Raw genomic sequence first — 27,071 nt, forward strand, 5'->3', positions numbered from 1 at the left:
ATTAAATATCTATACCTGCTTATCTCATAGTTCCATTTTTACAGAATACTTTTTTTCATCCTTTTAATCTATTGTGGCATCTATCATGATGGTGAGGTATGTCTCTTGGGGGCATCAGAAAGATGGATCCTAGTTTATAGTCTCATCTGTTACTATTCTATTTTTATGGAATAATCAAGACTATTAAAACTAAGAATTATTTTTGAACAATGCTTATTAATTCCTGTCATTGTGTAGTGCTGGTGGTGTTTTCTTAAATTTCTTTAGATTAACTATTCTGAAACTGTTCTGTTTATTCCATGTACCCTCTTGGAAGTGTTTAACTTTCTCTTTAGACTGAACTAATCCTTTCAGTGTCTTCTATAGAGTTGAGTTGGTGGACATTAATCCCTTAAATGTTTTTATCATGGAAAGATTCTTTTCCTTTAAGTATGGTAGTTTTGCTGGGTATAGTAGCCTTGGCTGGCATCTGTGGTCTTTCAGAACTTGTAGAATATCAGTCTAAGTCCCTTCTGGCTTTAAAGGTCTCCATTGAAAAGTCAAGTGTTATTTTGGTGGACCTGCCCTTAAATTTAACTTGGTCTTTCTCTCTTAAAGTTTTCAATATCCTTCCTTTTTCTGTGCATTTAGTTTTAGGTTATTATATGGCATGGGGAGTGTGCTTTCTGGTCATGTTATTTTGGTATCTTGTATGACTCTCACACCTCTATAGACATCTCTTTCCTTAGATTTGGGGAATTTTCTTCTAAAGTTTCATTGAAAATGTGAACCTGGGTTTCTTCTCCTTCTTTATACATATTATTCCTAGAATTGGTCTTTTTGTAGTGTCCCAGAGTTCCAGCGTTGTCTGTTCATGAGTTTTCTTATTAGTTCGTCTTCTTCTCAAGCCCTGATGTTCTTTCTTTAACTTGATCTCTTTACTGGTAAAAACTTCCGTTGAGTTTTTTCTTTGAGTGACTGAATTTTATCTTCAATTTAGTTTTTTTTTTCCTTCAGAAATTCTCTCTGTATTAGATTCGATTTTCGTGTCTTGAATTACCTTTTTATTATTATTACATACAACTGTTCATGTTTTTGCTGTCTTTAGTCCAGCATTTATTGATATCCCCTAAAGTTCCTTGAGCATACTTATAATTGGTACCTGGAAGTCACTGTTGTATGCATTATCTAAGTTGTTTTACTCGGGAAACTTAATTATAGAGAACTAATTTTAGGAGGAGACATATAATGTCTTGGTTATTCATGCTGATTATGGTTTTGTGATGGCTAACAGTTGTTTTTAATTTGGCATAAGCTTTTATGAAAAACGTATGGCAGTTATGTACTCAAGACTAGGAAACATTAAAAAGGGTGAAGGTGCAGAAAATTATTATACCAAGCATAGGCAACACTGAACTACTTTGGCCAAGCTAACTGCCCATACATTTTTATAGCCACTGTTATATCCTAACCAAATTGCTTAGGATAGTTAGCTTATCTGAACCATGGTTTACTAATCTTCACCCAGTCTCCTATAAAGAATTTTTCTTTTACATGCAGAACAATGCACAGAATACAAAGTTCGTCATAACCACCAGAAAAAGAAAAGATAACCTACAAAGTCATATAATTTCCTGACTCAATCCAGCAGCTAAATCAAGTGAACCAACTTCCAAACAAACAAACAAGAACAAATACCAAGCCTAGAGAGAGATCTCGGCACTTAAGAGTGCTTGCTCTTACAGAGGACCCAGGTTAGGTTCCCAGCACTCACATGGCATCTCACAACCATTTATAACTAGAAATTCAAAGGATCTGATGACCTCTTCTGTGCATTACTGCATACATATGCTTCACAGACATACATACATATGCATAAAATAAAAATAAATAAATCTTTTTAAAAGAAAAATACCTTCAAAAAAGACAGAACAAAACAACTTTATTCATTTATAGATCATGGGAGACAGTGATAGCTACCATACAAACAGATTAAAAAATAAATTGCTAAAATGTGAATACATCCATAAAGGCCAAATATGGCTAGAACAAGTTTGTAATGTCTAAAGTTTTAAGTCCAGCCTGTTGGGTACTAAGAATTCCTCCCAACATGCACCACCTTGTGCTTGTGAGAAAGGCAGATGGCTGGAACAGAAAACAGCATGGCACAGCTGCCTCCTTGGTGGCACAGGTGTGAAGAAAGTGACTAATGACTCCAGCAATTAGGCATGATGCCCTTCTTGTATCTCTGGTTCTTTCTCTATAGCAAAGAGAAACTGACAAAGTTCAGTAACTTCCAAGGAAAGAACTCTCTCCAGGATACAAGCAAAACTTTATTGATGCTAGAAGAAAGATACACGAAAAACACACTCTAGCACTTACTTACTACCCTTAAACTAGGACTCTACTCCTAGTTTAAGCTTAGACTGAGTAGCAAGCTGATGGAGCTACCATTAGGACATGGAGGAGCATAAAGATCAATGATTCGTGTGATACAAGGGTACACCGATAGCTAATCCAGCAATCGGATCCTATTCTATCTATTTCTGTTCATTTCTGTGTCCCAATGACCAGAAACTTATGATTTTTAACAAAAAAAAAATCACTCTTATGGTTTTGTTCTGAAAAGGAAATTAGCCAGAAGTTTAATATATTCTACACTGGGTACACAGGAAGAGAAGTAAATTACATATTAAAAGACCAAGCCAGATAAGGAAGAGATGATTGTGACCACAAGATTTCATAATGGCTTAATGAAGAGAATCATATTTTTACTGGGTGGAGCAGTACTCTTTTGACCTAGGGTCAGGATAAAGCCATGGCCCTGGTTAAGAAAAAGAATGAAAGCAGTAGTGGTGCCAGTCTGTGATCAGAACATTCCAGAGACAGTGACAGCAAGATTACAAGTTTGAGGCTAGCCTGGGCTACAAAGAGGGACCCAGATACATAAAGAAGGAAAGAAGAAAAGAGATCAGAGGTGGGGAGGAGAGGAAAAGAGACTGAGAATGAGAACAGACAGATGAGCCAAATGTGGTGGCATTCACCTGCAGCCCCCAATTCTTAGTGTGTTAAAGTGGAAGTCTTACTTGAGCCCTGGAGTTCCATATGAATCTTGACAACACAACAAAGCCTCAAAGGAAGGAAGGAAAAGACAGGGGAGGGAGGAGAGAGGAGGGGAAGGGAGGGGAGGGGAGGGGAGAGAAGAGGAGAGGAGGGAGGTAAGGAAGGGGAGAGGGAGAAAAGGGAAGGGAAGGTTTAACAAAATCTGTAAAATGGCAGCAAGAAGAATACATTTAGCTGGTTAGAGAAAATGGGGAAAAATGTTTCTTGGAATTGAACAAAGAAAAAAAATTACAGAGAATTTTTCCTTCAACTAAAGGGTCTTTAGGTTACTTGGGATTTACAAGCTGGAGGACAGCAAAGCTGAAAGAAAAATATACCATTGGCTGGAGAAGTGGGCCAGAGGTATAAACTTGCTTATGATGTACGAAAGTCTGAGTTCAATCCCCAGAGATAAGAAAAGAAATGTTCTACAAAATAGTAGGTTTCCATGTGGCTCCTCCAAACATCCTTAATGTTAGTGATCCCTTGTGAAACCTCTTCCTCTATACTACCTAACGCCCATTGTTCTCCCCACTAAGTATTCTTTCCCACTTCATGCCACCAAGCTTACTATTTTATAAGTGATATAACATGTTCAATTGGGATACCCTACTGTGCTGACTAGTATTATGTCAACTTGACACAAGCTGAAGTCATCTGAGAGAAGGGAACCTCAGCTGAGAAAATGCCTCCACAACATCAGGTTATAGGCAGGCCAAAGGAGCATCTTCTTAATTAGTGATTGATGGGGGAAACCCCACATCATTGTGAGTAGTGCTATCCCTTGGCTGGTGGTCCCGGGTTCTATAAAAAAGTGGCCTGAGCAAGCCATGAGGAACAGGCCAGTAAGCAGCACTCCTTTATGGCCTCTGCATCAGCTCCTGCCTGCAGGTTCCTGCCGTGTTTGAGTTCCTGTCCAGACTTCCTACAATGATGGACTATGATATGGAAGGGTAAAACAAATAAACTCTTTCCTCTCCATGTTGCTTTGCTCATGGTGTTTTATCACAGTAATAGACACCTAACTAAGACACCTACAAAGGGAATTATGCTCATCCCAGAAATCAGAGATTGCCTAATAAAAAGCCCACTGCCGGGGGTAGGATACCTCTCCTCAAGTTGTTGCTTATAGGTGTCCCAACCATCTCCCCAACAATGCAGGCTACTGTCATTATCACTGATTGTCCACTATAACTTTATAGTACTGCCCTATTGCTGGAGACACCAAATGCATTGGTCATAGACCAGGAAGCATTCTCCCTCTGGACAGATGTTATGCATGCTATGGGAATGAAGGTGTCATCAAATTCTTACCAGATATAAGCCCTATGAACTCTAACAGTGATCAACAATTGCACTATAAGCCCAAAGGGTGATATAATGGCTTGGATGTTATGAGGGCAACCAATGTTATGATTAGGTATAAGTCCTGCTCCACAGGAGAAAACATGCCCAGCTCTGTAAATCTGGCCAAGAACCCATGGTTAATGAGCTCACAAGCCCCAGGGGTGGACTTACTACTATTATTTTGCTAAATGGGCATAGCATCAACCTGCTCTCTGAGCTCATATCTCTCTACCCATAAATTAGCACATCCCCCAGAGCTCATGAGTTCTGTTTCTTTGTGCAGCTGATAGTGGTTAACTCAGAGATTCATAACTAGCTACAAGGACAAAGGATAAATGTCAGGGAAGCACTCAGCCACAAATGGGATGTCTGTACAGCATTCCCACCACAAGACACAGAGACCATCACAGAAGAGAGGCAGAGAGAGTGTAAGAACCAGGGATCAAGGAGGACCAGAGCAACAAACACAGTGTCCTTCAGACATGACAGGACTGCTGCATTCATAAAAATCATAGTAGCTATGGTTGACTGAACAAGATCTGTCATGAGATGTAGCCAGTCAGCATCTAGCATGGAGCAGAAAGAGGTCATGACCCCTAACTGAGGAGCCTTGAGGAGTTGCTGGCTTCTGAGGCAGGAAGAGTCAGTTTTCTTTAAGGGTGTGATCCTGGTAGGCTGACCTCACTCCAATGGATGGCCCCATACCCAGGAAGATGTGGGCAGTACAAATTAAGTTGATGGGTCATTTTTTTCTTTTAAAAGGACATGAAGTTGGGGACTTGGGAGGTGGAGGTAAATCTGGGAGGAATTAGGGAGGGAGTTGTGGGTCAATATAATGAATATAATCAAAATAAGTTCTAAGAAAGTCTCAGAATTACAGTGATGATGATGATGACAATGATGATGATGATAACAGCCTTTCAGTGGTGATGGCCTCCCTGAAAGAGCATGCCTGTCACAGAGGAGAGGTACGCCCTCTACAAAGTCCTCCTTCATCTCTCTTCAGAAGAGGATACCCAAGAAAAAGCACCTGGTGCCGAGCCTCGATTCTCACTTTATAGATGTGAAATGTTTGGGATGCTATAAAGTCACCATGGTCATTAACTGTGCATAAACAGTCATCTGCATCTTAGCTCCTCCACTGTCCTCCACCAGTCTACAGGCAGGAAAGCACGGCTGACAGAAGAATGCTCCTCCAGGAGGAAGGCGATATTGAAACCATCCCCAATTTAAGATGAGTAGAAAATGATCACATTTTGGAATTAAAAATATTTAAAATGGGCTATTTAAAAAAACAGCCCGTTTTATTTAAAAGAAGGTACAAGCAAATATTTTTATCTATATGTTTCAAACTATCTATGAAAACTTAAATTCTTGGATACTTTTGGAGATGGCCTCCAATCCTAAAATGGCCTCTCACTCCCAGTATGAGCTGATTTTGAGAGTAAAGTCACAGAGTCCCAAAAACTGTCTAGCCTGGATCTGCCCCAAAGCTGAATCCCAGAGATGATAAGTCGATGCAAGTCTCAGCCAGGACCCTATCTGCACCCATCAAGGTCAGAGAGTGTCCTGGCTTGAAGAACATAGCTTCGTAGAACACACAGGACACTTAGCCTCCTCTCTGTTCTTCTTCTGAGGGAACACCCAGGCCACAACTGTGCTCATTATGCTGAAGACTAGCCTTAGGCAGATAGCAGGCCTAAGGAGGCCGTGTCCTCATCAGCCTTGCATCCCTGACTGTGTGATGGCTTGGACAGCTCGCCAAGGCTTACATGATGAGCCTTAAGAAAGAGCTGTAGTACATTGGGTTGTCCTACTTCAGTTAATCCTCGTGGAGTCTCAAAACTACTATCCATAGATGAATCTCCTCTGGATACATTTCCAAGTCACTAGTTCCACTGAAGGTCACACCTCTGCTCTTCCCTTTGGGCCTCAGCACCTTGTAAGCTTGGGAACCTGTTAATTGTTGACCAACACTCTTTACCCCTCATAAAGGTGTAGTCCACACAGTCTTTATAAATTTCTAGTTCCCACTGAATGCAATTTCCTTTTCTTAGCCAGAAAAACTCACAGTGCTAGGCATGGCAGGACACTTCTGTAGTGAAAGCACCTAAGAGCCTGAGGCAGAAGGATAATAAGTTCAAATTATCCAAGCTACATAGCAAGACTATGTCTCAAAAAATATATATATATATTCAAACATGTATATATACACAAACACAAAAGCAAAATACCAAACCCACAGAACCTCAAAGAAAGCAACAATATCAACACTTTCTTTATATCACAGTGATTCCATGTACCTCTTTAAACTTTTAATCACATGGGGTAGGAGAGAATCTTGAGAAATCATCTGCATTGAAGCCTTGGTTCGCACGAGTAATGTATTTATTATCCCTACCTTGTAAGACAAAGTCAGAGAGAGGTGGGCTTAATTTGTTCCATGGTTATAAAAATAAATACTGTCAGAGCCAACACTTCAGCGCTGGTCTCCACCTTCCTGGTGTATTTCCTTCTATTACACCTAGCTGTTTTTCACTGTTAGCAAGCAAGACGGCACATCCAGAACTGTGACAATTCAACAGACAGCGAACCACTAAGTGAGGACTTAAGCCATCACTCACTATTTACTTAGCCAAATGAACCTAGGCATGTCACATTAGTTTCCCTATTGGCAAAAAGAGAGATGATAGTTTTCGCACAGTTACTTATAATTACTTTGTGTATAGTCTTAGTCCATACTTGGCCCAAATCAACATCAAAATTCACTATTTACTATTACCATCTGCACTCCCAACTTCCTCCCCCAAGCTATCTGCAGTTAGTGCCATTTCTCTCTCTCTCTCTCTCTCTCTCTCTCTCTCTCTCTCTCTCTCTCTCTCTCTCTCTCTCTCTCTCTCTTTCTCTCTCTTGCATTATGATCAATGGATAATCAATTCTTTTTAGTACTAACTTCTAATTACTCCCATGTCCCTTTTCTACCCATCATCCTCTATGACAAGACCTTAGTTTAGTTCTGATCCTCTTGCCTAGACTGTCTTAAACATCTCCTCAATGACTTCATCTTTCTCCAGCAAACCTTGTTCACTCCATAAAAATCCCCCGTCTCACTCCTAGTCTCAGATAATCTGTGATTTCTACAGGTGTTGACCAGTAGGCTAAACCCTAACCATTCCAAATAAGTCCAACTCTATCATCATAACTTGTAGCTCAGTGGTTCTAGAATGGGGTCTAAGAATCTATTTTTATATAATTTCCACCATGGGTCCAGTAGTTATTTCATGTACCTGCTTGGGAGTCATTAGAATAGAAAAATTGCATTCTTTGGAATGCCTTACCATGTCTCACACATACTTACCTACCCCTGAGAGGAAACTGCATGCTACCTTTTCCCCTAAGTTTTGCCACCAAATTGCTCCCTAGTCCTTGTTCCTGTAAATCTGTTCACACAACTCCATGATGGCACATACTTGCAACAGGCTCGATGTACCCTACACCCTGGGGTCACAAAGGGGCTAGCACTGAAAATGACCCCACACTCGATGTAATGTGTTGCTATCACCCTGACCTTCCTTATAATTGTTGGACAAGAGCTACCTCATTTTCATTTTGCCCTAGGCCTGCGAATGATGTACTTGACCTTGTCCACTCAGCTATGAGCTTGTTGGAAGCAGAAACTGCTTGTTATTCATGCACGATCTTCATGGTTAGCCCAGAGAACTCCTGGCACAGGCCAGAGGTCACTTAAGTATCTGTTGAGCTCACACACGAATGAATGAAAGGATATAATGAAGTGTCATCAAAAAAATAGTATGGTGTGGCTCACTAACTCTGTAGAACAGTCAGTTTGTACTTGGGAATGTGGAAAGCTAATTAGCGAATACATGGGATTATTGACCACTTTAAAAAACAAAAAAATACATAGATTTTTTTTTAGCCTTGCTTTTTTTTTTTTTTTTTTTCCTGTGTAGCCTTGGCTGGCCTAGACTTGCTTTGTAGACCAAGCTGTCCTCGAACTCACATTGATCTGCCTGCCTCTGCCTCCCTCCCAAGTGCTAGGATTAAAGGCGTGGGCCACCACACCCAGCTTAGCCTTGCTTTTTAATTCCTCAAAGCAGTTCTGTTTCTGAGTCCTGTTGACTCTTCATTTTTCCCAAAATGAAAAACTGCAAGTTGATGGAGCTCGCAGCTACACCAGCCAGTGCCACGGTGTTTGTGTCAGAGACCGGGCTTGGTTCTGAGAGAAGTGGAAAGGAAAGTGGAAGGCCATGGAACGGTGATTCAGGCACGATCCCTGCTCTCCAGAAGCGATGAAATCACCTCCCCATGAGTTTATATCAGAGCTGGGTTCACTTCATGGGAGCTCTGCAGCAATGAATTGAGAATAGAGACATCAGACTTGGCGAGTAGCCCAGCTGCCTGAACATTTCAGTGGACAAAATGTCTCAGCCTGAACACAATCCCTCCACTGTGTGATCTGCAGGCCCAGTAGTTAACATTGGCAGGCATCTCAGAGGTGCTCACGAAGCATAGTAAGTAAGTGGCCACCAAGTCGCAGGGGGAGGGGCTTCTGCTCCAGACATCAGCTATCAATTGGAGCCAAATAATTGGTGAGGACAAAAAAAAAAAAAAACCAGCCCCAAGTCACAGTGATGAGATGGTGGGACTGCCAGTATGGCTGAGCCCACATACCACCTGCTACCCACTCCAGGTGACTTGCAGTAGTAGCATCTTGCCAGGGCCTCAGAAATGACTTGGAAATTGGAAAGGCATTTTCTGTGTTTCCCAGGACTTCACATAATTAACTGTGTTACATATTTGCCAGCATACCACCAAATACATTGCCTCTGTGACCTCCACTGCCTTTTTGCACACCTTTGGACACGACCCACTTGTTTCTAGCATGCACCACGGCGAAAGCAAAGTAAAACAAGCCCATTCTCTTAGTTAAGGATGCATGCGTGTTAGGTTAAATGTTTAATGCAACATTAATAACTTCAGAAACAAAAGTAAGAAGTCCTAGGTGAAGAAAATAAATGCCAATTAGCATGTATAACCCCATCAGGGAAACGCAGAAACTAATACAGCTACCAACCATGGCTTTCCTAGAGTAAGTGAGCTAAAGTTAAAAAGTAATATTTGAGGATAGAGTGGAGGTGAGAGTAAACATCCATAAAAAGAGACTGCTTTTCATAGTACAAATATCACCACAAAACTTATGGAGAGAAATGGGGCGTTTGTTATGTGTCGGTCAAAAGGTAAACTGTACATCTCTGTTGGTATTGCAGTGTTATCTCTGATCGTTGGTTCTTAAGAAATAATTTGAAGAATATCCAAAAAATGCCCAAAGCTGTCCATTACAGCCAACACGAATTTAGGAATAACAGCTAAGCAACGTGGGAGATGGAGGACAATTCATACAAGCCCAAGGTAACACTGGCGTAGCCATGCATGTCAAAAGGACAGTTGCCTACTGGACATCTGCCCTCAGCTGTAACAAAAAAAGAGGCAGCCTTCAAAAGAGAATACAGATCCCACTCTCTGCCCCAAAATGTGTGTTTGTGAGGATTTGTATGCATTCCTTAAGGATAGATTGTGACCAGTTTTATCTTATTTGGACACAGTGCATAGGAGAAACAACAGGCAATACTCAAACTGTATCCGGATGCGTGTGAGCGGGTAGATAGACCATAGATAGGGAATTAATGAGAAAACAGTATGTGCTAGCAATGTGCTGGCGGGAACAGGATGGAAGGCACGCTGCAGTTACGGACAGGATTCTGTAGCATACATCCCATCTGCTTTGCTCATCTCAGTGCACCAATGTGCTGTCACAAGGTGTACAGTTACACAGGGCCCAGTGTTTCCATAACACAAGACCACGGACAGAATTTGAAGGCTATAGATAATATTTGAATCGCGTGGTTGTATAAGCACATTGTATAAGCACGGAAAAAAGAGGCACCGGCATGGTAATATTAATCCTATTCGCATGTAAACTAATGGATCATATCTCCTCTGTTCTTCAGACCTGAGTTATCATCTCAATTTTCATACACACACAAAATGCCACACATTACCTTTACAATCAGAAAAATAGTCAAATGTTCAGTGTTTTGTTATTGCTGTTGTTGTTTGTTTGCTTGTTTGTTTGTTTTTGTTTGTTTACTTGCTGAAAACCTAGGAGCAAATTTAGGGGACATCACTTTTCCAACTCTTGCTAGAATAAAACACCTCTCCAGACACAGTCGTTTTCACTTGTGTGATCAATGGATCAGTTAATCTATATCATTGTCAGTCACACACGAAAAAATGAACAGCGATACTTCTAAGTCATTTCAATGAGAAATGTGAAAAACTGCGGTTCTCGAGCATGTAAGCTTCTAGGCTACCTCATACTCCCACTTCACAAAAAGGAAAGCTCCTGCTCTGAGTAAAAGGTAAGATCAGTTCTCCATTTATAAATGACCTCTACAGAAAACAGAAATATATTTTTTTTTTATTAATACAAAAGGTGACATCATTGTTGTGGGGCAGTGTTCAGTCAGTGGGTTAATTGTGTAGGTATGAACCACTCCTACCTTTGTTTAGACATTAAGCGGTCATGCGTCCCCAAAATTGTTCCTTCTCAAAACATTTCCACATTGAGGCTCTCAGCTAATCCTCCTAAGAAGCCTGTGAGACAGGTAAGGTGAAGGAAAAAAAAAAAAAAAGGACCACTCCTATTTTATTGAAATAGAAACTAGGGCTAGGGCTTGAACAGACAAGTAGCTAGTTCAAGGCCAAAGCATGTGCTCTAGACATCTTTCTGAGGCCGTTTGAGAGTGTCTGAGGAAGCCTTTTCCAAAGGGCATCTTCTTGTCCTTTTCATTTCTTTCTTTTTTTTTTTTTTTTTTTTTTTTTTTTTTTTTTTTTTTTTTTTCCTTGAAGGCAGTGTTACTTCAAGACACCTCTAATTGCTTTTTGGTTTCTATTTCTTTTATTCTGGACCAAAAGATAATCCTCTCCATTCTCTTCTTTTATAGGAGAGCTAAACCCCAGACTATTAGTTTTTCTTGAAATTTGAAGCCACTTCTATCATTGGGAGAGTTACAATTAGAAATGCCCACACCCATGGTGTTTACAAAGAATGTGTAAACACTTCGGTGTGCTACGTGTTTAGACACTCTTGGCTTTCTAAAAGGGATTAGCCTACAAGTCAGAGGAGACAAATGTACTTAGTAAATACAAATTCTATAAAACAGCATACCTTGGGGGATCAGACATTCTCCTTAGCTTTGCTTTCTTCGGAGAAGAAATATGTCCTACTAGGAGTACAGTGAGCCCAGTAAAATCTGAAAAGGTAATCAGTGGGTTGTGTTCAGATACAGAAACACAGAACTACCAACTATGGGATGTTCCAACTCTTAGACTTGCTGGCGGAGGCAACCTTAGGCAAATAAATGCCTTGTATATTGTTCTGCCCATTGACCTCACAGGGTCATGGTGAAGACCAAGTAGCTATGAAAATACTTTGTATACCAAAACCCAGAATAAAAATATATGATAGATGATAGACAGATAGATAGATGATAGACAACTTTTGACATTTACCGCCTAGAATAAGGAACAGTGTAGTAAGAAAAATGGTGCAGCACCTGGCAAGTTTCTGCAGTTGGAACAGGACAGGGAGCCGGACACGTGCATACTAACACTGCACTCCTGCTGAGCCTACTGGTCAACCCACTGCTCACCAAAATACACGGTGTCCCTTCCCCAGCCGAGGCACTCAGCCGGTGCTTCCAACTTCCTACAAAACTGGGCTGGTGTCATTGATGGTGCTGTAACAAAGATGACTCAGTAGCGGAATTGTTTCACCTAGGACATTTGTTAGGCTAAGGAGGAGGTAGTAGTCTTCAAGAACACAGGTGACGCATGTGGTATTTGAAAGGCAAACTGTGGTCAAGAAAGAGAAGGATGTGTGTGTTTACAAATGAAAAAGGAGGAAGGCATACAAAAAGGCCCTGCCTTCTGGTATGAGCGTTCAAGGTGACAATAAGCATTCGACTTCAATCTCTCAAGGAAATACTTGAGAGGAAAAAGAAACATGAGCCACTGTGAAGCCAGGAAGTCATTTTTCTGATGACATTTGGGTAGAGCCTTGAAAGCAACTATCACTTAATAGTAAAATCTGAAAGAGGTAAAGACATGGCTAAGAAATCCATCTGAATTAAGGTGCCCCTTATTTCTTTATAATTTTTCGAGCTTTGATAGATGGGATCTATTCCAGAAGGTCCAAAGGGGAAAAAAAATGTTGTTGCTATAGAAACAGGTAAGCAGATTAAACTTGAAAGACCAGTTTTAGAACAAAGAATTTAATAGTCAGGACTCAAGCAATTAACCAAGAAAACATTTTAAGTAAATATCTTTCGGGTTTGTTATTTGTATATTAATTCCAGGAAGATAAAACGCTATTATAGAGTGAGAGCATCACATTTTCACATTTTAATTGCATCATTACCGGCATAAAAGGCTATGCTTACACAATTAGCAGAAAGACCTTATTAAACAGAGCTGCACATCTCTGACTCTCTCTTGATTACGTCGTAATTGAGAAATATCGCTTTAAATTCAACAAGAACAGAGTCATCTGTGATTTTCTTACAGTTCTCAAGTTTCAGGAGCACATCTACCACAAGAGGACAATGAACTACATACACAAAGTTTTCTGTAGCCAACTTCTAAAGCAGTAAATGGGGTTTTGTTTTGTTTTTTGTTTGTTTGTTTGTTTGTTTTTGAAGTTTAAAAAAAGTGCGTGTAGGTTGATAATTGTTGGTGCTTGTGTTATGTGTCTCCGCTGCTGAGCAGTCTCAGCAGCAAGACTGTGAGAAGAAAGAGAGGTCAAAGACCCAGCACCCGGCTGCCTTGCCTTTGGTGTTCAGTTCTCCCTATCAGGGAAAACTCTGGTCTTCACCTCGGGGACCTGCTGAAATGAGAGCTCTGGACACAACTTCCCATACAGATGGAGACTCAAAAACGGATCATCAAGAGGCCCTGTGTTCCTCACCCCTTCTGTTTTACTTCAAATGAAAACAATCTTGATGAAAATGAATACAATATGTTCATTCTACCAAACCCACGCTGTCAGGAGTTACATTTACAGGACAGAGAGATTCCTTGAGTATCATCTCTTCTTGTGTAACCCCGGAGTCAACGCGCAGTGAAGTTGTGTGAGTGTGTTCACGCGCGTGCGTGTGCGAAGCTGGGGAACGGGGAAGCGAGAAGATAGAGAAGAAGACAGGACGGGCTGTGGCTGGAAACTTACCATCTCGTTCTCATCCCCTGCATTGAGTAAAGCTTGCTGGTCCTTCTCAAGGCCGTGGTCCCCCATGGAAACGCACTCCGCTCCTGCTCCCTGATCCTTGTGTACTTCCAGGACCAACTCCAGGGCCACCTCCTCCGGACAGCTGAGTGAAAGAGTTAATGATCTTCCAGGTTAAAACCTACTTCTTGAACACACACCTTCTTTCAGCAAATGACAATACTTAGCAAAGTGGACTCCTCCCCCGGGCACTTCGTGCCAGCAGGAATTTCTGGCTGCTCCCTGTTCCTGCATTCTCTCAAAGCAGCTGTCTCCGACGAAGCTGCTCCCAGGCCGATCTTTTTGTACCCAACTTAGAGGGGAAAAAACTCATTGCCTGCCCACAGCCTGCCAGCGTAAGGCATCTGACTGCAAATCCAGCAAGGACAATGCAGAGTTGGCAGGACCCTCTGCAGAAACCGGCTCAAGAACTCCCAGGTCGCTGCCTTATTCCCAGAAGCTGAGGAGCTGGATTTTTGGGGTGGGGATGGGGCGTGGGAGGGTGGAGGGGTAGGGGTGCTAACAGAGCTAGGATTTTCTTTTGCTTAGTTAGAATCCCCAGTCGATAATTTTTTAGTACCATTCTCATTCGTTTTACTTACAAATGGTACAGATTATTCATACTCTACCTCAACAAATGTTTATAATCACACTTCCTTTTGTGTGTGTGCTTAATGTGTGTATAGAACTGGGCTTGCTTTTCTTGACAAGCGTGTAGGAAAGGCATAAAAGTATAATCAGCCTATTCCAGGCAGTCCTTTTTAGCTCAAATGTTTGTGAGTAAACTCTAACAGATGTCAAGAAACAAAATATTCAAATGACAACAAAAATTGAAGAGGCTGTTTTTTATTTCCTTGATTTTTTTTCAAACTTTGTTTTATGTGTACAGACGTTTTGCTCACATATATGTCTATGCACCACATATGTGCCTGATGCCCTCAACTGCCAGAAGAGGGCACCAGATCCCCTAGAACTATAATTACAGGTGGTTGTAAGTTGCCATCTGTGTGTTCGAAATCACACCCAGGTCCTGAGCCATCTCTCCATCCCCCAAATCCACTTATTTATTTACATGCAAGTTATGCAAAAAATTATAGTTTTAGCATATAATCATAAAATAACCAAGTCACATTTGTTATCCTCAGACTGATGTAAGGATTCAAATGCATAACTAAGTCTGTTGGGTTTTTATTCTGCAAGTTAGAATGTAAGTCTGAGATGCCTGTAGGGAGTCCCAGTGTGGTACAGAGAAGCATAGAAAGAGAGCTACCAGCCATCCATCTCTGAGCTAGTCTTGCTACGTGGTCTTTGACCTACAAGAACTAACTTGGGCTTGCCCGGAAATATCTGGCAGGAATGCTGAGAGAAAGGAATAGCGAACTCTGAAAGTGTCTTGACAGTGCTGACCAAGTGTCACTGCCATTTTTTAGACGAAACATTGATTTTAGCTTCCGTTGGTAGCACAGTGGTTAGGGACACATAGTTCAAAGCTGGAGGACTTGGCTTCTATTTTGGGTTTTGTCGGGTAGCAGCTTTGCCACCTGGAGATATAGCAAGCTACATGAACTCCACTGGCCTCTGTCTGCCTGCATGTAAAGTAAGAATGAAGCCCACAGGGATCTCCCTCTTGAAGCTGTGCTTCCAGAAATAGTGTCTGGGAAGCCGTTCAGTAAAGGACAGTCACTGTGTCCACACACTGCCCCTGCCAGCACTCATCTCTCCAAGTTGACACAAGTAATCCTTAAACAGAGATAAAGGTGAGTGAGAGAGAAAGGAGACACACATATAAAATACAGAGTGAGCGAGAGAGAGAGAAAGCTTAAGCAAATGATAAAAAAAATAAGATGAATATTTTAAAAAGCAAACTAAAAAAACTCATTGTAACAATAATCACATATATGCATATTTGTGCATTCTCAAGTGTAGTGTGTAGCTCTTGAAATTTGCAAAAATCATAAGTATTATTTAACCAAGTAATAAAATTAACATTTTATCACAAGGTAGACGTATAAGCAGCATGAAATTTCTTTCTAGAGATAATGAAAACAATCTAGAATTAGTGATAGCATATATTTGTAAATAGCCCACAATTCACTGGTTTTTATTTCAACAAGTAACCATTTAGTACATTTAGCAAAGGATATAATGAAACAAAAAAAATTAGCATTTCATCTCAATTTCAGCAGATAGGTAGGGAAAGTGGCAGTGGTAGTGAGCAGGCGTGGGTGGTGGGGAGAGGGGGGGCTACAATCAGGATGTAAAGTGAACAAACTTTTAAAAGTAAATTTCGTGTTAGAAAAATAATAGCGCGTCTCCTAGAATATCATAATTTTGCATAATTCCTATTCCTATTTGTTCTTGAATATGTGGGGGTAGAAGTGACCTTCAAGAGTTAAACCTCTTGTGGAAATAAGGCCAACGTCAAAATCCCAGCTCGTAAATGCAAGTTTCACAAGAGTGACAGAGGAAACACAAAAAAGGAGGCAGGGCGGGGAGGCTGTGTGAAGAGAGGGAGTTCTTAGGATGGTACCCTGAATACATTGAGATGGTTAGCACATGAGTGCGCTGATGGCGCAGATCTGGAAAGAGTGTCTAAGAGCAAAAGCTGCCCCCATCATTCTCTGAGTCTCTCTCCACACCCACTTCTTCTCAAATACTCTGAGCCGAGTAAGACAGCAAAGTGCAGGGAGAAAAAGTAATTAGCTACCTCTTCAGCGGGTGTATGGTATCTCAGGTGTGTGGTATCTCTTGCCTTGCCTTGCCTTCCTTCATCCCAGGAGCAGTCTTCAGCCTCTGGGAGCCTATAATAGTTGCTAAGTAGGGCTAATGGCAGCACCTGTTTCCCTGCCAGGTCGTGAGGGTGCTGGCATTTCCCTTGCCTGGCCCATTTAGATAGTGTGAAGATAAATCCGGCCATGTTTCATCATCTGTTAATTTCTGCCTTTCGCCTGAGAACCTCACCGAATGTTGCAACATCACCCTCTTGCAATGCCTTTAGAAGGCAGGGTGATGAGCAATATCTTCTCCACCCCCTCCCTCCTCCCCCCCAATTAGAAAGCTATAGGAACTGAGTCAGAAAGAGGTCACAAAGAACTGTTCGGGGGCACGCGCCCTCAGCATGCTGTAGAACTGGAAAGAGATGCTTTCATTCTGCTGGCTCGTCGCTGGCGGTAAGCTGGCTCCAGCTTCCTCCTCAGTACACATTGCACAAGGCTGACCTTTGTAAAGCTGCACGCCATGGCCTACATTCAAAGGTTTTACTGTGATTATTAGTTAGCTTAATCTGCAAGAACATATACTTGGTACACAATATTGTAACAAGCAAAGATGGTCTGTCCCAAAGAGGGATAACCTACCGCAAGGTGGTGGTGTGTGTGAAGTTTAATTGAATTAATTGCTGTTTGTAAAACATCTAACAACACTAGGATTAAAGGGTCTAATTCAGAGATGCAAGGCCTTCCCATTAATTACAGAAGAAAAGAGCAAGCTATTGGCTCTCTGCTTCTAGAGGAATTGCTCTCAACCATATGGGCTCGGGGCTGAGCTCTGACCTCCATGGCAGCTTGCGGACGGAGGCTTGCCACAAGAGCTTCTCTTGCTAGCTGTTATTTCCAAAAATTAAAGATAAAAAAGGTGCTCACTGGAGGCAAGAAGTAGCCATCATGTAAAGATTCTCTTGGTGGGCGACTATTGGGACAATTAATTCCAGTTCATTCAACACGGTCTGTAAAAACAGAAACCAAGACTTGGTCTTCCCATAGGCTCTGCCATGGTGCCTCTGTATTCAGCTTTGAGAACTTTTGAAACCCTGGATACACAAAGCAGTTCGGGTTAGGGTGTGACTAGTAAGGATCAGAAACCATCATGACTTGCTTGGGTCTCCTAATTTCTCAGGTAAAGAAACTTGAGAAAATTGAAAATGGTTTGTCATGCAATCTGCAAGAGCCAAGTTACATGCAAAGACTTCTGTTTTCTATAACGTGTTTCACCCACGGCCACGTTGCTTCTCAGTTTTGTTTTGTTTTGTTTTGTTTTTAAGGGAATAGCAGAAGAATATTTGGGTGGAAAGTCTCTCTTTTGAATATTTAAGAGGGTCTCATTTGCAAAGCAGTGGATTTAAGTAGAATATTCCAGAACTAAACAATTGAGTATAGCTGTGGCAACCGTACCAAATCCTAGGCCAATTCTAATAATTTATGTAATGTGCAGAAAGAGGGCTTAGAACATGGCATTCACTCATCCTTGGGATTAAAAAAAAAATGTCTACTTGGGGAACCAAGAAAACTGCAGGTTTTAATGAAGAAATCTAACCAACCAGGCAATTGAAGGCCAAGGCAGTCTTTGCTTCCTGCTTAGTAGAGCATGTGACCAATAAGCAAGGAAGACGGAAGATGTTGGCATGGACAAGAGTAGGACAGGTGATACCGGAAATGCACACAGGAAGCTGCCTCCATTCTCTAGGGGCCAAGCTCCAGTGAGAAGCCTTTCGCCGGGAGCTGGATTCCAATGCAGAGTGGTAGCTCATCAAGAGAAATATGGGTGTCCTCTCCTAGGAAGGGTCTGGGTTTGAGGCAGGCTGTCGGGGAATTCCAAGTAGATAAAGACTGTGATATATTGAGGAGAAAGGACTTAAATTACCAGTTAACAAAATTCAGTTCTTATTTCTACGTGACACATCTTTCTATACCCTAAGCAAATGGGGAATAGAAAGCGTTAATCCCTAATGGAGGAAGGGAAATGGTAGTTGAATCTTCCCCCCACTTAGTGTGGCATTAAAGGGAAGCTGCCCTCAAGGCCCTCTTCTGGAAAAATGCCTCAACTAACTGAACAGGTAGGATAAGGAGGCTGGTGCCTCTGTGAGAAGGGCTTCTTGCTCTTCCGTCAGACCCGCCTTTGGTTCCCAGCTTCTGTGTGTGAGGTGCAGTGGGCTCACGACCACCTGGTACTTCAGCTCCAGGGGATCCAAAGCCTTCTATCAGCCTCCATGGGCACTGGCATAAACATGGCATATATACAAGCAGATACACACACACATTTGAACAAATATTAAAAAATTAATAATGTGTGGGTAACTTTGAGATGTGCTTGCAAGGCAAGTGCAACTTTAAAGCAACAATGCAGCTCCCAATGGCCTCTTTTCTTTCTTTCTTTTTCTTTTCTTCTTTTATTTTATTAATTTATTCAGATTACAACTCAATTGTTATCCCATCCCTTGTATCCTCCCATTCCTCCCTCTCTCCCGTTTTCACCCTATTCCCCTTCCCTAGGTCTATGACTGAGGGGGATCTCCTCCCCCTCCGTATGGTCATAAGCTATCAAGTCTCATCTTGGTAACCTGCCTATTCTTTCTTTGAGTGTCACCAGGCCTCCCCACCCAGAGGAGGTGGTCAAATATGTGTCACTAGAGTTCATGTCAGAGTCAGTACCCGCTCTCCACATAACTGTGGAGAATGTCCTGACCATTGGCTAGATCAGAGTAGGGGTTCAAGGTTTACTACTTATATTGTCCTTGGTTAGTGCAATAGTTTGAGCAGACCCCCCGGCCCCCAATCAACCCATCACGATGTTCTTCTTGTAGGTTTCTAGGACCCTCTAGGTCCTTCTATTTCCCCATCTTCTATTTGTCTTACCTAGAGTTCCAGTGGGATGTCCTCACATCTATCCCAATCTCTTGGTAAATGAAGACTTTCATGTGACATGCCTTTTGAGCTAGTACCCACTTGTAACTGAGTATATACCACATGAGTCTTTCTGCTTCTGAGTTAACTCACTCAGTATGATCGTTTCTAGTTCCATCCATTTGTCCACAAATTTTGAGAATTCCTTGTTTTTAATAGCTGAGTAGTACTCCATAGTGTAAATACACCACAGTTTCTTTATCCATGCTTCAAATGAGGGGCACTTCGGCCCAACAGCCTCTTTTCTATTCGAAGCACTCATGGCTGCCACTGCCTTGGCTTGTCTTCGCCTATGTTCCCCTTTTCCACCTGAATCTGCCACTGGGTGAAGCTCGGCTTCTCAAACCCTGGGAACGGAGCCAAGTTCTCCTCATCCCCAAGCAGTCTCTCTGGCACCAGGAGTCTTGTTATAGGCAGGTTACACGTTCTGTTGTTTGTTCTGCTTCTTTTTACCTTATTCATCCCACGGGCGACAGCAGAAAACAGTTCTTTAATAGTGGGGTGTGTCAATGACCCTAAGGCCTTCCTAGGGCCTGCAGTGGTTTTTGTGAAAGCGGGAACCACATCTTGGTGTGTGATGTGGTGCACATAAAAATATTTAAACAAAAGAGCCTTTGGGCTTGGGGTGATAGTCAGTGCTCCCCGTTCTCTCTTCTATTCATCTCTGAGAACGCTGATACACCGAAACCAATTCTGCCCTTCAAGTCAGGTGTCTTATGATAGCCCCATTCAACAGCTATGGAAAAATTGGTAAGACACTTAATGACCTGAAACTTGACAATTTTTTTTTACCTTTGAAATAAGATAATACTGTGACAGCATCCTGAGAGATTATTGTAAGGATAAAGAAAATAACATAGACATGTCCAGTGTAGTGTCCAGTAGTTCATAATGTTGTTTTAAAGAAAAAAATGCATAGTAGAAGCCGAAGACAACTTCGCCTGAGACTTTTTTACTATTCTAAAAATGTGCAGAGGGGTATAGCTCAGTGGTAGAGCATTTGACTGCACAAAACCATACACATAATTTATCCTGGGCAACAATACTGCCGGAGGTGTCATAACATCTTACTTCAAAACACTCTACAGAGCCAAAGCCACAAAAATAGCACAGAAACAGACTTGTGGGCCCCGGAATAGATGACGAGAAGCCAGCCCACGTAGTCACAGCCATCAATACAGAAGCATCAAAAATATACATCACAACAAAGACAGACTAACTAGTTGTGCCAAGAAAACTTAATATCCACACAGAAAACTTTAAAGCAGAACCTTATCGCTCACCTTATACAAAAGTCAACTCAAAATGAATGTCGGAGCTCGGTGTCATCCCTAATCATTGAAACTATTGAGGGTGATGGGGTGAGCTTGGTGGAAACACTTCAAGTTCTGGACATGCAATGATTTCAGAATAGAGCTCCCATCGCTCAGAAAATCATAGCAAGATTCGACTAGTTGTAGTGCACAGCAAAACACATAATCAGCAAACTGAAGAGGCACCCAAAGCAAATCTTAGCCAGACGTTATTCATCTCATAGGAACTGGTATTTGAAATATATATTAAGGACTCAAAAAATTAAACAAGTGAGAAAATAAACAAGTCAGTAAGTGAGCATTTGGAGTAAATAGATCCTTTAAACATTTATTCAGCATGTGTGTGGTGTGGGTTCCTCAAACATTCTCCTCCTTACTCTTTGAGACAAGGTCTCTCACTGAACCTGGAATTTAGCGGTTCAACTAAATTGGATAGATGGATGAATGGTTGGCTGCACGGACAGAAGGATGGCTAGCGAGCTCCAGAGATCCATGTGACCTTGCCTCCCAAGGTCTGGCATTTCAGACATGTATGACTACAGCTTTTTAATCATATTCAGCTCTTGCTTGGTTCTTAAAATTCATTTTCTCTACAATGAGGGCCTTCCCCACCCCCATTCCTCCAAGAGTCTTGTTAAGCCAAGCCATTTCAGTAGACACAAACACACGTATTTTTTTTTTCTACTCCATTCTACTGACTTCTGTTATCGTTTTGGTAGTTTTGAGACAAGAGTCTCCTGTGATCCTGGCCCGCCTTGCTAGACTGTGTCTTCCTAGACTATGCACTGAGAAAAATGAAATCTTTGCTATGTAGCCCCCTGATCTTCCTGTTTCCGCCTGCTAAATGTCGAAGTTACAGGCCTGGACCACCAAACGCAGCTTCTTCTACGGTCTAGGGATCCAAACTCAATTCCTCTGTTTGTACAAGCACTTTACCAACTAAACTATCCCTTAGTGCCCCAACTCCTCTCTCTCTCCCTCCCTCTCTCTCTCTCTCTCTCTCTCTCTCTCTCTCTCTCTCTGTGTGTGTGTGTGTGTGTGTGTGTGTGTGTGTGAAAACAACTTAGGGCAAGCTAGAGACCATCCGGGTCTTAAATTTGCTTAATCAAAAATCCCAAAGTGAGATGAACACACCGATAAGCGAAGCTCTGTCTTGTGCAATGCAGTTGTAGGCATGTGTGAAAGAGCTTGTCTGGAGGAGCAGGAGACACGCTGCACGGGTTGATCAGTCCCCAGGCACCCGACTTCTTCTCACCACATAAGGCACTGACAGTTTGATCCCAAAAGCAGATCTAGAATCAACAGACGGAAGCTCCTGTCAAGTGGCTGACGGTAAGCACTTGCGCCGTGTTCATCGTGGTTGTGATTGCACAGGAGCGTTCATTGTGTGCATCGTACCTGGTGTGTGAGCATGTGACTGTATTTCTTTTTTTTTTTTTTTTTTTTTTACAGTTTTTATTTTTTTTATTTTTTTTTTTTTATTAATTTATTCTTGTTACATCTCAATGTTTATCCCATCCCTTGTATCCTCCCATTCCTCCCCCCCCCCCATTTTCCCATTATTCCCCTCCCCTATGACTGTTCCTGAGGGGGATTACGTCCCCCTATATATTCTCATAGGGTATCAAGTCTCTTCTTGGCTACTTGCTGTCCTTCCTCTGAGTGCCACCAGGCCTCCCCCTCCAGGGGACATGGTCAAATGTGAGGCACCAGAGTATGTGAGAAAGTCGTATCACACTCTCCACTCAACTGTGGAGAATATTCTGACCATTGGCTAGATCTGGGAAGGGGTTTAAAGTTTACCTCCTGTATTGTCCTTGGCTGGTGCCTTAGTTTGAGCGGGACCCCTGGGCCCAAATCTGCCTATCATATTTTTCTACTTGTAGATTTCTAGGACCCAACACCACCAAACCGAATAACCCAATTGAGAAATGGGGCTTGGAACTAAACAGAGAATTCTCAACAGAGGAGTATCAAATGGCTGAGAAACACTTAAAGAAATGCTCAACCTCCTTAGTCATCAGGGAAATGCAAATCAAAACAACTCTGAGATTCCATCTTACACCCATCAGAATGGCTAAGATCAAAAATTCAAGCGACACCACATGCTGGCGAGGATGTGGGGAGAGAGGAACACTCCTTCATTGCTGGTGGGAATGCAAACTAGTACAGCCACTTTGGAAATCTATCTGGTGCTATCTCAGAAAAATGGGAATAGGGCTTCCTCAAGACCCAGCTATTCCACTCCTTGGAATATACCCAGAAGATGCTCCAGCACACAACAAGAAAATTTGCTCAACCATGTTCATAGCAGCCTTATTCATAATAGCCAGAACATGGAAACAGCCTAAGTGTCCCTCAGTAGAAGAGTGGATAAAGAAACTGTGGTACATATACACTATGGAATACTACTCAGCTATTAAAAACAAGGAATTCCCGAAATTTGTGGATAAATGGATTGAGCTAGAAATGATCATAATGAGTGAGTTAACCCAGAAGCAGAAAGAATCAAATGGTATATACTCACTTATATCTGCATACTAGCCCAAGGGGCATGTCCCACGAAAGCCTTCACTTACCAGGAAACTGGGACAGAGGGGAAGGCATCCTATTGGGACTCTAAATGAGTGACTGTATTTCTAGCATACTTCTGTGAAATAGAACAATGACTCTCAGTGTCAGACAGTTTGGCCTCGGTTATTGCTTTGTCTTACTGTAAGGTCCTAGGTAAATTTCTCAGCCTCAAAATAAGCCTTTGGGAGTCACTATGAGGTAAGGAGAGACGGTACACGTGGGTGGCAAAGTGAACTGTAATCACTATACTTTGATTTCTGTGACTGTCTTAACACTTAAGCCTACTGAACTTCTAAGGAAAGTTATGGGGCCCTGAGTTTCTGATACCTTGGAAAGGGCACCAGAAACGGTTGGAAAGAGAGAGAATCATAGCCATCTTCTGGAAGCTTTCCTGCCTGATACTTCTCTAGCTGAGCAAATGAAAACAAAACAAAACAAAACAAACAAACAAAAAACCTGAGAGAAAAATGAACTTGGCATTAAAAGGTGCTTTAGAGATTGGCTGGCCCTATTTCCATCTGTGGTGGTTTGAATAAGAACAGCCCCCATGGATTCTATGTTTGAATGCTTGACCCATAGGGGGTGGCACTATTGGGAGGCGTGGCCTCATTGGAAGAAGTGTGCTACTGTGGGGGTGGGTGTTGAGGTCTCCAAGGCTCAAGTTCTGCCTAGTGTGACACACAGTCCCTTTCTGCTGCCTGTGGATCAAGATGTAGACCTCTCAGCCTCCTTCTCCAGCACCATATGTCTGCCTGCATGCTGCCATGCTTCCCGCCATGAGGATAATGAACGAAACCTCTGAAACTGTAAGCCAGCCCCAATTAACTCTCTCCCTTTATAAGAGTTTCCTTGGTCACGGTGTCTCTTCACAGCAACCAAACCCTAAGACACCATCCAAGTGGCCCAATTCTCTCCATGAGATGCCATAGTCTTCCTCCGTTCTGCTAGTACCAAGCAATCAGGAGCTTGCATAAACGGCAACTTATTTAAAGGGTCAAGTATTTAGGGATGGAAGGTAGGAAGCACGCCCTGCCCTTAGCTCTTACTACGAGACCCACAACGGTCATCTCACTGCCTCAGCCACCGCTGAATAAGCAAGGGTGCAGTAGATTCTATTTGCTGCGTTTTGGGGCTGCTCTAAAGCCGGACTAACACTCAGTACAGAGATGCATGCCCCATGAACCCAAGGTTATAGGCTGTCGTGAGCACCATGGGAGTTAATAGGAGTAAAATCAGTAGCTGGTAGGGAAAATGGGAAAGGGGGGGCTCTTTAAGGAGGAGGAGGGAGGTAAACAGAGAAGAAAAAGAGATGGAGGCAGGGAGGGAGGGAGGTAAGTAAGATAGCAATAAAGAGATCTGAAAAAGCCAAGGAATCATGTCATTAGCCATTTACCTTTAAAAGCCCCTATAATACATACAACTCCATGTATAAATATACATACAGTTCTAATGAACTTTTCTCACCTGGCGTGACTGTGCTCATTTCAGCTTCGGAGAGCATCTCTCTTTGGAGACTGACCCCCTCCTTCAGTTTCCAACTGCTGGGACGACAGTCATACCCCAACTATGTCTACAAACACGCCTTAGACAGTGTCCTACTGGTAGCAATCTGCTTCTTTTTGTTTCCTACCCTACTATTTTTGCTCGTCCCATATTGTGATTTTTTTTCCTTACTGAAACTTAGTAGGTTGGAGATTATCCTTAATTACAGCCCACCAGGCTTTCCTTCCTTTGACCTTTTTTAACAGTTACGATGCAACAGGTGGTCTTCTGACTATACATTCTTCATCTGAACAATTAGCATATGTGGACGCTGTCTTGCCTCCTCGTGCACTATGCCTGTAGCCTACGAGTCATATAATGTGCCTTCAATATTCGGTGACTTTGGTGGTCCAGCCCAGATCCTTTTCTACTGGGGTCCGACAGCCCACAGAAGATTCTGGGCATCATCTGAGCTTGGGCCCCCTTTCCCTTCGTCCTTGTAAGCATGATCCACACCGAGGCACTCACGCACTAGCCTGAGATTAGATCACACATGGCTTACTATCTTGCCCCCAGAAGTCACTCACAGAGCTGAGTGTTGTGACCCACAAAATTCTGATTTTAAAATATTTGATTCTTAAAAATATCTAATGTTAGACATTTGTCAAAAATGAAAATGAATTTTCTGAGATACCATTTAGTAGTGTTTCTCAAATATCATTTTACTATAATTATTGCACCTAATAGGAACATTTGCTTTCACACAACACTGCTTTAACACAACTCATTGTCATGTCAATTTGTTGAAGCAGGCACTTCATTATTATAAGCTTCTAGAAATTTCTCCTAAGGAGAAATCTTTAATACATTTAAAGATCTATGTATATGAAAATTTATCACATCATTGTTTAAGTCGAATATATCCATGTAACAGGCAGAATATTACAGTCATGAAGCGCCAAGGTTTTCCTGGAATACAAAATAATATGAAATGGCAACATAGTAAATGGAAAATGATGTGGGCAAATTATCATATGTAACATTACATATAATTTTATTGAAAATATGGATCCAATGAGGGAAGAAGGCCAGAGAGAGAAACAGCAAAACATCCTAACAGTAAACATCTGAATGGGAGAATTTGTTGCTTTGTTTGAATATGTCATCTAATTTTGTGCAATAAATTTGCTTTCATGTTATAATCGAACAAGTTAATATATTAAAAATATATTTCACCACCGAAGCCTAAGTCTTTTGTTGGTCTTGAGGACTTCTAGGACTGGGAAAGCAAATGTGAAACAGAACCTGGAGCCTCTTACAGAAAGTAAAGTTCTAAAACCTCAGTGATGCATGCCAGCTGAGTGCAGGAGCCACTGGAAGAGCTTCCGGCGGCCAGTGTTGAAAGACTTGGAGCCGGGAATTTATGAGTAGTCACACTGAACTGTAATTCAGTTCCAAAACAAATGTTCTTTGTTCTCACTCCTAGGAATAAAGGATAGAGTAAGTGTAGAGATGAGGAAGAAAAGAGAAATCTCTCGTGAGGACTCCAAAAATGTGCAATGCTGATGACCCCCGAAGGAGGTTATGGACTTCCTATCTTCGAGTGTGGAAGTCCGTGATGGTTTCCTCCCAAATAGTACATTACAGAAAATGAAAAGATTATGGTGTAGATAGGAAATGTCTGCCACAAGCGTGTATGTTGGAACCATAATATACAGAGAAGGCAATACTGAGATAGGATTAGATCAGGAGTTCACCGCCAACTGGGCTGCTAGGGGGTGGGAATGGGGGGGGGTGGAGCCTAGTGGGAGGACACAGGCCACTAGAGCAAAGCGTTGAAGGCTATGTCTTGTTCCTGGGCAGGCTGCTTCTCTCACAGCCTCTCCTTTTCCCTCTTTTTCTGGGCTGCTGTGAGTGAGAAGCTTTTTCCTCCTCCCACCACGAGGCTTTGCCTCATCACAAGCCACAGAAAAGGAGCCAGGCCACCACAGGCTGAAATCTCCAATACTATGAACCAAAATGAATCTTTCCTCCAGTTAAGATGATTTGATCAAGTTTCCTTCACACAGCAGCATAAAGCATCTAACAGTGGGAAAAGGGAAGATTTATGGTCAGGAAAGGTGACCAAGCCCAGTCTATGCATGTGATTAAGTCAACATCCACCATAGCAGGCCATGGCGAGTATGTGTTCCCAATGCAATGATGTCGCTGGATGCTGCCTCCATTAACCTGTCCTTCCCATCCGAGCATGAAAAA

At 42.1% G+C, this 27,071-nt stretch overlaps 1 protein-coding gene across 1 annotated transcript in view; it reads right to left on the reverse strand.

Moving 5' to 3' along the window:
• Atp13a4 (ATPase 13A4) overlaps positions 1-27,071 on the reverse strand; it is a 145,582-nt gene that overhangs the window by 103,124 nt on the left and 15,387 nt on the right. Inside the window, 1 exon segment of the mRNA XM_051150538.1 lies at positions 13,733-13,874. Within this exon segment, the coding sequence (XP_051006495.1) occupies positions 13,733-13,874 (142 nt within the window).

The sequence above is a fragment of the Acomys russatus genome, chromosome 8 (assembly GCF_903995435.1).
Source record: "Acomys russatus chromosome 8, mAcoRus1.1, whole genome shotgun sequence".
NCBI lineage: Eukaryota > Metazoa > Chordata > Mammalia > Rodentia > Muridae > Acomys > Acomys russatus.